Below are 13,556 nucleotides of genomic sequence, written 5' to 3' on the forward strand. Positions count from 1 at the left end.
TTAGCTTTGGTCAGATTGCTCAGAGCCTTTCTGAGGTAGTGACTCCACAGCCTCTCTGGGCAAGTTTTCTGATGTTTGACTACCTTATAGAGACTTGGTTTTTTAACTCATGCTTAATGGGGATTTTTTTTTGTGGCAGCTCACTTTTCCTGAGTAAGGAGGACAAGTCTAGATGTAACACTGTATCTCCTAAATTCTAAACATGTGCATGTTAAAATTTAGTTTTCTTTTGTAACATCTCTTTGTTCCCCCTAAAAGGCCTATAGAGCTGCAATGCAGACACAGTGGAGCTGGATTCTACAGCTCTGTCATTGTGTTGAGCAACATTTGAGAGAAAATGCTGCGTATTTTGAGGTAAGAAAGCAAAACAAATAAAATGTGAAATGTGTTACGTTATGATGATAGTCAAAAACTTTCGTTGAAAATGCTAGTTGCTCTCTCACCATAGTTGTAAAATTGAAATTTGTCATGTACAGTTATTAGATGAGGTATACACCCACAGTAAGTTATCACACCTGCATTGTCTTTTCAACAGTTATATCAGTTTACAGCAGATGAAAATCTGGTTTGATGTTTTCCTCAAATGCCTCAGCTGCAAGTCTTTAATGTATAAAAGTAATTATAATTCCAGGGGAAGTGAGAATGACTTAGAAAATCTTTACTCTATAGGAACAGTAATTAACTAATATCCAGAACTGCTGAATCAGTTATACATTTACATAGCACAGAAAATAATCTTCCAAGAAGCAACAACTTGTGCCTCCCAGAAGTGGACATTTAGATTTGAGATCATGAATACTGTCATGTGGTACAGCAGTTGCTTAAGCTAATGTGAAAAAAAATCAAATTTCAAATGACTGCTTAAAATTAAAAATTAGTGTAGCTATTTGTATATGTTAGGTTGTTTACAGGTTGTTTAAAAATAATTAAAATATTTATCTCATTCTAGTTTTTCAATGATGCCAAAGAGGCTATGGACTATTTAAAGAATTTAAAAGATGCCATATACAGAAAATACACGTGTGATAGATCTAGCAGCCTTCATAGACTGGAAGACCTTGTCCAGGAATCTATGGTAAGAATGCAAGGATCCTGTTAATGAGTTACAGTTAACGAAGAGGTGTATGGATTGCAGTTGAACCTAAAATCTATACTTTAAAATTACTCCCTTAAAGGGAAGGAATAATAATTTAAGAAAGACTTTGTTTTAGAACTTCTAATTAAATAACTGCCTTTGTCCTTGTTTAGTGACTACTTTTCATGCCCTTTAAATATTTATTTGTTTAATTTTACAATAGCAGATGTTCTGGGAAACCACTGACTTCAGAAGGGTACTTCTGTTCTTGTAACATGTCTTACTTTTAAGAAACACAGTAAAAAAAAGATCAGAAAAAGAAAAGCTTAATAGCATCAAAGAAGCAGCACTGGGTTCTGGCCACCTCTCATGATGTCTTCTTTTCTTAACTGTTTTTAGGAAGAAAAAGAACAACTCCTGCAGTATAAGAGCACAGTAGCAGGCCTTGTGGGGAGAGCAAAGGCAATAATTCAGCTGAAGCCAAGGAATCCTGACTGTCTACTCAAAACATCCATCCCAATTAAAGCCATCTGTGACTATAGACAAATTGAGGTTAGAACCTTGAATATCCTAAAATCAATTACAGACGTGAGAATTCAGCTAAAGTTCCATTAATTACCATGTTCCTGGAAAACACTGGGCTCTAAATGTCTTCCACCCTAGTAAACAGGAGCAAATCCCTGTGTTGCACACTGTTGGTTTTGTTGTTCTGTTGCTTATTTGGTGACACCGCTTACAAAAGTGCTTTGTAAAAGTATTTTGTAATGCTTAGCTCATTAAATTATTCTGCTTTTCTGTTAATATTAGATAACTATTTACAAAGACGACGAATGTGTGTTAGCAAACAACTCCCATCGTGCTAAATGGAAAGTCATTAGTCCGAGTGGTAATGAAGCCATGGTTCCATCTGTATGCTTTACAGTTCCTCCACCAAACAAAGAAGCAATAGATACAGCTAACAGGTAGGGGCAAGATGAAAACAGTGGGAAGTATGTAGCTGTGAAGTTTTTTTATATATATAAATGTTTTTACTTATTTATGTGGAAAAACAGCAGTCCCTTTGTGGTAGAGCCAAGGAAACAAATTTTCTTTTTAAATTTGTTTATATAGAATCAGGTTAAAATGTCTATTTTTTTCCCCCATTTCATATGTTATTCCAGTGTAAAACAGGTTTTCTAACCTAACATTGGAGTTGTCTTATGTTTCAGGATTGAACAGCAGTTTCAGAATGTCCTGGCCCTTTGGCATGAATCACATGTAAACATGAAGAGTGTGGTTTCCTGGCATTACCTGACAAATGAAATTGAAGCTGTTCGAGCTGGCAATGTTGCTTCGGTATGTACGATGTCTGCTGTTTCTGCTAAGGGTCTGTTAGCAGTTTGCTGGGAAATCATAGGCTATGGTATAATCAACAGTTTGCAACAACGCTCATCTTTCTGGTGGACGTAGCTGGCGGTGACTGCACCTGTTACCGCTCTGCAAATTCACTTCATCTGAGAATCCTCGGATTCGAGAAAGGGGTGGCAGGGAGACTATCACAAAAACAAACTTAGCCTTATGGTGCTAATCTGCATAGCCTCCTCCTTTTTTCAGTTCGGGGACAAGATCTCTGGAAAGCAACTGAACAGTGACTAAATTAGTCTTCACTCTGAATTTCGTTTTAAAGAATCTACCTTTTTGCATTTATGTTAAGCATACCTGGGGGGAGTATATTTCTGTCTGGCTAAAAGAATCTTGTGAGATCACTGAACAGTGCAATATTAGATGTATAGCATAACACTATTTAATATAATACTTTATTATACAACATTGGCATATGCCTGTCTTCAAACTGTTGCAATAATATCTGTAATATCTAAAATGATGTATTCACTCTGAATTTCTCACAGTTGCTGTTTGAAAGAAGCAATCTGAAATCATTTTGGAAATGGCCATTCAGCTGTGGCTGTTGCTGGCTGCCCATTTTTTGCAGGATGACATAGGTAGAGGAATGGTCTCTCATAAGGATGACTTAAAACAGACCGATACTGGCTTTAAAGTTGGAAAACATTTTTAAAGTAAACTTGATTTATTAGCTATTGTTCTGATACCTACCCAGAGGACTCTAGCCTAGGAACAGCCACATCTCGGAACCTCAGATTCTTTGACTTCACTATCTTAGGAACTCAGCATAGCTTGATGCCACTGAAGTTGATGTTACTCTACAGCTGCCATTAGTACTTTCAGAGGAGTATTGACAGTTTTTGTTGTAAGCACAAAGTGGACCACACCATTCCCATATTTTCTGGAGTCTGTTGTGAAGGATGAGCAAAACTCTTTTGGACTTTAGTAGATCAGACATTATCACTTTTTGGTTAAAAAAGCAAATAAAAAAGCTTTTGCAAGCAGCTGTCAAAGTCGTACATCATTGCTAACTGTGCCTTGGGTTTATAATTTGTCTGTTGCAGATAAAAACAATGTTGCCAGGTGAACATCAGCAGGTACTAAGCAATCTGCAGTCCCGCTTTGATGACTTTGTGGAAGATAGCCAGGAGTCCAAAATCTTCACAAGCTCTGATATAGCACAACTAGAAAGGGAGGTTAATGTTTGCAAGCAATACTATCAAGAACTTCTGAAATCTGCAGAAAGAGGTAAAACACTTTGTTAAGAAAAGTGGAAAGGTAACCACAACAGAGATTGTAGTTCCGGATTGAACTTCTGCTAACTGAATGTCGACTCTAGTGGATTTCCCATTTTATCGTACTGATCTTGTTGATGCAATAGTTCTAAATGGATAGAGAGCCATCATTTTGACATTGTGCACAATTATATTGTATAGAAGGTGTAAGAATTTTTAGTTTGTGTAGATTTATTGATCTATGTAAAAATACTGATGTTACTTCATACACAGTGTCACCAAAATATTTACCTCCAAGAATTTAGACTAGATTTATTGTGCACTGCAGTTTACATTTAGGTATGCTTTCCAGTTGTTTCTGCATGTTTGAAATGCAGCTTGATTACTTTTTCAGGTTCATGGCAGAATGTTTTTGGACAGTTATACAAGAAAAGTGTCCTAGATATTTTGCTATTCCCACAAAATGTTTCTAGCTACTGTCATCTTAACTCTGTTTTTTAAATAAAACAAGCACCTAAAGCTGGAAGTATCTATTCTGATTTGCTGTCAAGTACTTAATGACTTAGAGGAACAAAGTAGTGCAAAGCTGATTACTCTTATCAGCACAGTTCACTGTACTTAGGAAAAAAGTATTGTCCTGTGTGTCTGAAAAAGAAGATGAAAAAAAAAGATCCCTGAAGGTTTACTGTAGTATTATGCCTGACACCACCTGACTGAAAGAATTGGTCATTGAATGTAGCAGAGTCTGCATAAGAGATGATGCCTGTGTTCAGAATGAATGATCAATGGTGTATGATAATTTCGGAAGTGAAAAGCGACGACCTAATAACAACTAAAATTTAAGCGTTTCCTAAAATTTGCCTTGTAGCCAAAATTCATCTTGGAAATTGATGGGATTTTTGTCAGTCCTGAAGAGATTTGTAGAATGTTGATTTCATAAAATCTTTTATCAGAAGACACTGTGGAAAATGACATGAGGTATGTATGACTTTGCTAAAATGTGCCTTTTTTTTGCTTTAACAGAGGAGCAGGAAGAATCTATTTACAATCTTTACATCTCAGAAGTCAGAAATATCAGACTTCACCTGGAGAGTTGTGAGGAGCGGTTGATCCGGCAGATCAGAACCCCAATGGAAAGGGATGATCTACATGAAAGTGTGTTTAGAATTTCAGAGCAAGAGGTGAGCATTTGTGAAAAACTTTCATCTAGAAGTGAATTTCATTTTTAAACAAACATATCCTGATGATTGACTGTAGCCAGAGAAGGAAGCAGCCCACCTTGGAAGGGCAGCAGCCAAAAGTTATGTTTGAATTTGTGAGGAAAAGTATGCCAATAAATAACAAGTTTGACATTCCTTATGTGAGCACATTTTTTTTTTCCAGCAGTGTCCACACAAAACACAGGAGAACAGATCTATACTCATAATAATATGTAGAATACATATCAGGTTGATGCAGGATAAAAGTGTTGTCAATCACCTTTCATTTTTCAGAAACTGAAGAAAGAACTGGATCGACTCAAGGAGGACTTGGGAGTAATCACTGATAAATGTGAAGAGTTTTTCAGTCAAGCTGCTGGTTCACCTTCAGTCCCTACTCTGCGCTCCGAACTCAATGTTGTTATTCAGAACATGAACCAAGTTTATTCCATGTCTTCCATTTATATAGATAAGTATGTAATTAACCATCTCCCCTCACACAAGTTCTAGCTTACAGTTTTCTCTTCAAAATAAATTAAAAAAAAAGATATAAGTATGACTAATACTGATGAAGGGAAAGGGAGTTAACAGAATTTTAATGCCATATAAAATGGTTACTAGTTATTCCATGACATGAAAAGATGGGAAAAAATGAGTGTTTTGGTGTTCTTGCATGTAAAGTTAATAAGAGATTACTGTTTTTCAGGTTAAAAACTGTAAATTTGGTGCTTAAGAACACCCAAGGAGCAGAAACACTAGTAAAGCTTTATGAAACTAAGCTCTGTGAGGAAGAAGCAGTGACTGCTGACAAAAATAATATTGAGAATCTCATGGGCACATTAAAGGTAAGATTTAAGTGGTGCCTTTTCATGAGCAAATCAAAAAATAATAGGAAAATGATCTTTCATACAGCAGCTGTTTTGGTTGTGCTACACTGTGTAGTTTATCAAAAGATGACTTGTGTATTTGGAGGAAACTGTGCCAGAAAAACATTGCATCTTTGGGACATAAGGAATTGGGTAGCTGACATGTGCATATCTGCTATTAGGAAATGCTGCAAGGTCTAAACCTCCCAAAGTAGCTCTTGTTACTGCTGAAATGAGACTGTTATTTTTCTGTCTGCCGAGAGCTAATATATACCTAAATAAACATAAATATATTGTTATGTACCTGGCCATAACAACATCTACTACTAAAATATTCTAGTCATGGATACCTGTGAAGTTTGGCAGTTATCTTTAAGATAGCCGTCAGTAAGACTGAAGTTCAGCATTTGTCCTGTGCTGTATGCATCTCATTTTAATATGGCAATTGATGAGTAGTGCTTTTTTGTTAGTGATTTTTTTGAAATCTGTAGTTTATCAGATAAGAATTTATTTTCTGGCTATGATTTGATGCCTGTGTTGTGGGAGATGGTATTACTTAGAATTATTTTGCAGTTTATAGCTAATTGGTTGCTTCAAACCCATGCTGGTGCCATTCCAGTGAGTAAGCAACCAGAAGTAATTGCTCATGTAAAGTACTCATTTACAAAATAGTGCCGTAATTTAGGAATTACCTTTTATAATTTTTCACATACTAGCAATGGAGATCTGAAGTGGATGAGAAAAGAGAAGTATTCCATGCCTTAGAGGATGAATTGCAGAAGGCAAAGATGATCAGCGATCAGATGTTTAAAATGCACAAGGAACGTGATCTTGACTTTGACTGGCATAAAGAAAAAGTGGATCAGTTGGCTGAGAGGTGGCAAAATATTCATTCTCAAATTGAAAATAGGTTTGTATAATTTTTTGTTATAATCTATTTGTGTTTTATGCTATTCTTGTTTTTTCTGAGGAAAAACAATCAGAAATGAATGTTAAAATAGATCAGAATAGTTTTTTGAAGTATTTGTGGACTGAGCTAAGGTCAGGGACGCTTACCTTTTTTGGGCTCTTGACATTGTCATCTTATTTTTCCAGAGAAAGTGTCTGTGCATTTTAAGCATCTTAACATTTACAAAATATGTTCATTACTGACAAATTACTGAGATACAGTACAGATAAATTGTGCTTTTTCTTTCCAAAAATCCTACATAAATATCTTTCTGTCCTATGGAAACACCATCTGCTTCCACATATAATTAATTCTGACAGGCTAAACTGGAGAGTTGACTCATCAGTTATGATTAGATTCATGTTTACTTGCTTCTAAAGACTTGAGAGCTAAATCTGGAAATCCGTAGCTTCCATTGACTTCTGTGATAATTCTGTCCCAATAACTACCAGAGTAAAAGCTTTAGGCTAAGTGCCAGCACTTTCTTCTAGTGTGCAACTGTTTTCATGCATTCTCAATATTCAGTTGCAATGTTGCTCTGAATTCAGCCTTTCAGTATTATTGTTGTGATACTGGAGAGTGTTATTCGAGTGCACACACATATGCAGGTTTCCACATATTGCACAACACATCTATCCATGATTCAGAAGGAAGAGATGTCCATGTTTGAGACTTCTGAAAATACTTTTTCCCTTTTTCAGTCTCTTTCAGTTTAGAGTTTCAGTTCAGTTTACATTATAATATAGAGAAATTAAGGAAGTCAGTACTCTACATCCTGAATTTATTTCCTTTAAAAACTATTTTTGATTTGTCGTTATAGATAACCTGAAGAGAAGCATCAAGTATAGTGCTGGTTAAGTAAAACTTCACACAACATCCTTTCACATTTTTATCCTCCTTTTTTTTTAAGAAGCAAAAGTCCACTCAGGACTAATAGTGAAGTTATTGACTTATAATTATCTAATTTGATTGTCTCTACTTAACACTGCCAGAAGTTAAAAGGGAGATGGTCAAAGGCTGATTAAAAGTGAAGGGTAGTCAAAGAGAAATGGGTTAAAAATTTATGAGCTAATGACTTCCCCAAACACTGTGAGAAGGAGCCCACTCTTTAGGTTGTCAATTTGAAATGTTATAGTAGCCTTTATGACTAAAATTGCACTGCAGAATGACTCCTCAGAAATCATCCTCAGATTTTTCATTCAGTTGATAATGTGATAGGTTTTGAATAGTAGAAGAGTATTTTTGTGAGATACCAAAGTTTCCTTATTTCCTCAGCAGACATGAACCAAATACTCTCTATTCTGTATTGAAATAGCTGAAAAATTACTGTTTATACATAGTGACTTCTAGTATAAGTATGACAGATTGTGGTGGTTGCAGTATGTAGCTGTAAACAAACTGCTTTCTGCAAATGTTCACTCTGCTGCTTCCCAACAGCTTGACACTGATTATCATATCAAAATTTGTACAAATACTGGCTTCAGCTGTGATCTTTCCTCTCATAGTTATTAGCTTATAAATATGCTAAAACATGAAACTAAGCAATATTGTTTCCTTTGCTTGCTCTTTTTCACTCTACTCTTGGCATCTTGAGAACAGTGCTAACTTGATTCAAAGAATAAAAAGTTATTAAATAAATATGTTCAGCCATATTTATACAGTCTTTTAGGTTAGCTGTATTTACATGATTTCTAAAGTAACTGTATAAGGAGCATAAAAGCAAAACTGATCAGTATTTTCATCAATACTGAAAACACTTTCAGGAATTAAACAGCACTGTCTTTCAAGTCAAAAAATGGTTTAAAAAGAGACTTAGATAAAAAGGATCATTTACTTTAGCGTGATAGAGTATCTGAAAGCTTTGGTTTTAGTGTAACTACAATCGTTCTGTGAGAGGCAGAGAAACTATGGTGAACCACTACTGAGCTCCAGCACAGCCTTTTGCCTTCTTGATTCACACAGGCCACGTTTGAAACACTTCCACTGCTCCTAACAGTATTAGTTGATGTTGCAGAAACCTCCTCTACAGCATGCTTTGGGATTACTGTTTTCATGGGGTTTTCAAGCTCATTAATGGAGGATATGTGCAGGGTTTCTTCTGTGATAGGGTTTCTCTTGGGCTTCATTTATGACAAATGAAGTTAATTTACTATTTACTTACTGCTATTTTACTATGTTTAGTGTACTGGATAAAGTAAGACACCTGAAGCCTTTAAGGCTATATTTGGCTTAGTTGTACTTTGTTTACTTTTTATCTTTTATGTTTATCTTCTCTCCTTTGGCATATCATCTAAAATTAAACCAGGCTGCGTGACTTAGAAAGTATTAATAAATCTCTAAAATACTACAAAGATACTTACAATTCACTGGATACTTGGATTCAGCAAGTGGAAGATACTCAGAGAAAGATTCAAGAAATCCATCCTGAAAATAGCAAAGCATTGGCTAAACAGCTGAACCAACATAAGGTATGAAAGAGTCCTCATTGTAGGAAAGCACTGATGTAATGACTGAAGGAGAATTAAAACATCAGCAGAACCCAGTGATGCTAAACTCAACAGCTCTGTCTTGCAAGAAGGAAACGCATCTTAAATAAAAGACATAATAAAAAAATTATATACCTGAAGTGATATAATCTTAATTTTTTTTTTCTGTTCACTCGCCAAATATTAAACCTGGCAAGGTTTTTTGGCTATTTCTCTGCTGTAAACTTAACAAATCCAGGGCATAGACTCGAGTGCGTAATTACCTATACACACATGGAAATGAACACACTGTGTAAGTTCTTTGATGATAATGCTACTATATGTAGCCATACAAATGTTTTTTTCTGATGATGATTTATATGTGCATATTTTACAGATGCTGGTTTCTGAGATTGAAATGAAACAAAGCAAAATAGATGAATGCCAGAAATATTCAGAACAATACTCAGCTGCTGTGAAGGTAGTAAAAAAATTACATACTTAGAATCCTTTATCATGGATCATGATACAAGCCTGTATCATGTAGAATACTGATCATTTTGTGTATTTTATCGTTTTAAAGGACTATGAGTTGCAGACTATGACCTACAGAGCTATGGTTGACTCCCAGCAAAAATCTCCAGTGAAACGCCGAAGAATGCAAAGCTCATCAGACTTTATTATTCAAGAGGTAAATAGATTTCTTGGGACAGAAAAGCTTTTTTTTTTTTTTTTTTTTTTTTTTGATTTATTAGGATTTATTTTTTTGATTTATTTTTAGGATTTATTAATGATTCTGAGTAACCTAAGCATGATCTTACTCTTCACAGGTATATGCTGCGATAAATATACTATTGGACATTATGCAGTATTTAGGTTTATAAGAAAGATATTGCTGTTGATGAATACCCCCTGCCCAAAGTTACAAAAAGTTTTTTGAGAAACATACAGCAGTAAAACTGTTTAGAATTACCTTTGAGTTGCATCTTGGTCTCAGCAAAGATGAGCAAACGCAGGGAGCAAACTTGCTAGATCTGGACACTGTGACGGATTCAGATCATCCTTCAGCCTCATTTGTGTGGGAAAGGCAAATTGTCTCCCTGCTGACTGTCAGCACTGCTTGTCCCTGCAATGACATGCTCCTACAGGGAGCAAGAATCAAGTGAAAGTGACTGTGAAATCAAAACATTTTCTTTTCTGTCTCATTTCTTCTCCCTGTGGTCTGTAGTTTTGTTTTCATTCCCTTACACTGGATTGGAGTTGAACTTCAGAATGGACTTTTCTGAAGCCTCTGCCTGGCACAGAAGCATCAGTCCAGCTGATGTCACTTGGGCACTTCTGTGATACTGTGACCCAGCTCTAATCCTGCAATGTGCATTATAAGAGATGAGTTACAGAAGATCCCCATTGGTTAACACGGTTATTTCATTCGGCAGCTCTTCCCTGCCACCAGCTGTGGCCGTAGGATAGCAGGGCACTTGCCTTTAGAGCTAACACAGGCCATAACCGGTCTATGCGTTAAACTAATTGTTCTTAGGATATGCGTGTGCTGGTGCAGCCTTTTGGTGACGTTATATATCTCTTGTGACTTTGCAATCAAAATCAGGATAGGTTCTAAGTTGCTGTGTATCACTTCTTTGAAGGAGAATTTCAAATGCTCTTTACACTTCACGGCATTCAGTGTCAGTAAGAGTGTTTCCTCTCCATTTCCTTCTTTGTTTCTTTGCAGTTCATGGATTTACGGACTCGTTATACTGCCTTAGTGACCTTGATGACCCAGTATATTAAGTTTGCAGGAGACTCTCTGAAAAGACTGGAAGAGGAGGAGGTAGGTCACCCCCTTAAAGCCAGTCAACAAAACAAGCAGAAAGAACAGCTGGGCAAACCAGGAATAATATACCTTTTGGTACTGGTCACAAAGTTAGCCTATAAGTCTAAAATTCCTGATATACTGCATTTTATTTGGGAATGTAGGAGTATTAGATTATACCATAATCATTCATGTAAGCAAAACCAAACCATCCTTACATTTTACCAGTTCTTCCAGATAAAAGGATCATATAACCCACTAAATTTTGCTGGAGATGTAGTTACATGTAGTATATTTTGATGTTTTAATATCTTAGGGCTTGATCTCTAAGATGAATGCAAACATTAAGCTGAGGGTGAACTCAGTATGCATATTCTGTCTAAGCCTTAATATGCCATAATATGCATACTGGACCACCTACAGCATATAAGGAAATTCTTGAAACAAGGAGATGTAGTATCCTCTTAATTTTTAAAGTTTCTTTGACATATTTAGATTTTTTTCCTTTTCCTCTTTTACTGTATTAACTCTTAATACTTAATATTGAATATTTTAATGAGAGTAGGTTACTGAGGTTGAGCAGACAAAAATCACGCAGATTAAATACTTGCTGCAGGATCATTGCTCCAAATAATTAAAAAAATACATTTAAGTTCTGCACTTTCTTTGCAAGCATATTTCTCTCTGAAAGTGATCATATGCTCATTCTTTAAGGATTAGTGTTTTAGAATAATCTATACACTGTGAATATATATATATAAAAAAATAAATTACATATATATAATTTTCTATATTTCTGTGATATATTTCTATATTATCAGAGCATAAAAGAATATATATTTTAATGTCATTCTTAAGTAAAAAGTTGAATTCTTAGAGGAATGTTACATAATTCTGGTGCTATCTTTGTCTTTATTTTTTTGCTGGTGAATACCTCGGAACAAACCGATAACATAAATAGTATGTCTTTGTATATCATAATGTAGTAAAGCCTACAAGTTGAAATACATAAACCTTTCTCAATAAGTTGCATTATAACTTTGGATTTAGTATAGCTAATAATACTAATGCTGTCATAGCAAAAAATTGAACCAAAATATTCAGGGAAGCCAGCATCCTACAGCCTGGCATCATGTTGTGCAAGAGCAAATGGAATCCTTTAAACTCTTGAGTGTGAGTCTGTTCTAAATCTCCAGAACTGCTTTTTTTTTTTTTTTTTGAAAAAAGCTAAACAGACAAACAGACAAAAGTGAAACAAAGCAACACTCCAAAGCTCTAAATCTTTGATAGCTTCTTTGAAAATAACCTAAATAGGTTTCCAGTCTCAGCTCAGTTTGATGAGCTGTAATCAGGGCAGCAAACAGGAAAATGAACAATCCTTTTCGAAGGGGGAATAATAATAATTTTTTCTGGGATCAGAACTCTGAAATCTCCTGTGATCATTCAAGATTTTCTTCTGTGTCAGTCTTTCTTCCTAACTCTCAGTAATGACATTTAGCATAAAGACAAAATAAGATCCTTTCCATGAAATCTCAATCTAATCCATGTGCTGTCATGCTCAGAGTATGCCAGATAAGAGCGGAAACCAGAAGCCCAAGAATTCAGCTGAAGTCCTTGAACATTTGGGATGTAATGAAGTAGTTGAACATGGAGAGAAAAACACGTCTAATGAAAGCTTGATGGATGTGGAATATTTGCAAAAAAATAACTTTTCCAGTACAGAAAATAAACTAGAAATTCACAGAGGAGAATTTGAGGTAGACACATATGATAAAATCAAAACTGATAGAGCATTAAAGCAATTTTTAAATTTCAATGATCAAGAGAATGAAATTAATGATAACACAGAAAACAAGCTACGTACAATGCAAGGGAGTATTGTAGTTTTTGGTAATCAAAATAAAGAAAAAGAAAATGGCAGAAAAAATTGTTCTGTTTCAGCAGTGAGTAGTTTAAGCATGAATAATGATCCTCTTGAAATGTTACATCAGCCAAGTGTTAATGGATTCAACCAGAAAACAGAGGAAATGTCAAAGAAGTTATCTGAACTGGAAACAGTGCATAAAAACAATGAAAAAGAATTTTCACGAAGGTTGAGGAGCGATGTTCCAACAAAGGAAGAATCTGGGATGCAATCAGAAACTGATTCTGAGCTAAAAACAAAGAAAGATGAAGTTATTACAAAAACTGGGAAGCATGCCCTGGATATCAGCCCATACTTGCAGCAATGTTTTTCAGCAAGAACACTTTCTGAAAGTCAGCATAAAGAAAATTGCCCTTCAGAAAGCAGTAACCACAATACCTTAAGCTCTGAAGATGGTGAGTTTCAAGAGTGCGATGAAAAAGCTGACTCTTTATCAGCTGTAAGGTATGCAGCTCCTTTAGAGGAAGTTGCATCCTCCTTCAGAGAACCAGCAGTGCACAGTGGAAATGAAAATATAGTGAAGTTAAGTTCACAATCTGTGAGCAGCCCAGGTGTTTCTGGTAGTGATGAAAAGGATACAAACACAGTGCCTGGAACGTTTCTGGATGAAAGCTGTTTCATAACAGAAATTAAAATCCTAGGAAAATCAA

The 13,556-nt window shown here is 35.5% G+C and overlaps 1 protein-coding gene across 25 annotated transcripts in view; it reads left to right on the forward strand.

The window, feature by feature from the left end:
• DST (dystonin) overlaps positions 1-13,556 on the forward strand; it is a 299,843-nt gene that overhangs the window by 157,865 nt on the left and 128,422 nt on the right. For all 25 annotated transcript variants that reach the window (XM_062572898.1, XM_062572885.1, XM_062572892.1 and 22 more), the window contains 14 exons: positions 259-354; positions 950-1,075; positions 1,475-1,627; positions 1,883-2,037; positions 2,284-2,410; positions 3,523-3,706; positions 4,717-4,874; positions 5,187-5,365; positions 5,599-5,737; positions 6,475-6,668; positions 9,013-9,175; positions 9,570-9,653; positions 9,756-9,863; positions 10,902-11,000. In XM_062572898.1, the coding sequence (XP_062428882.1) occupies positions 259-354; positions 950-1,075; positions 1,475-1,627; positions 1,883-2,037; positions 2,284-2,410; positions 3,523-3,706; positions 4,717-4,874; positions 5,187-5,365; positions 5,599-5,737; positions 6,475-6,668; positions 9,013-9,175; positions 9,570-9,653; positions 9,756-9,863; positions 10,902-11,000 (1,965 nt within the window). The remainder of the gene's footprint in view (positions 1-258; positions 355-949; positions 1,076-1,474; positions 1,628-1,882; positions 2,038-2,283; positions 2,411-3,522; positions 3,707-4,716; positions 4,875-5,186; positions 5,366-5,598; positions 5,738-6,474; positions 6,669-9,012; positions 9,176-9,569; positions 9,654-9,755; positions 9,864-10,901; positions 11,001-13,556) is intronic.

The sequence above is a fragment of the Rhea pennata genome, chromosome 3 (assembly GCF_028389875.1).
Source record: "Rhea pennata isolate bPtePen1 chromosome 3, bPtePen1.pri, whole genome shotgun sequence".
Classification (NCBI taxonomy): Eukaryota; Metazoa; Chordata; class Aves; order Rheiformes; family Rheidae; genus Rhea; species Rhea pennata.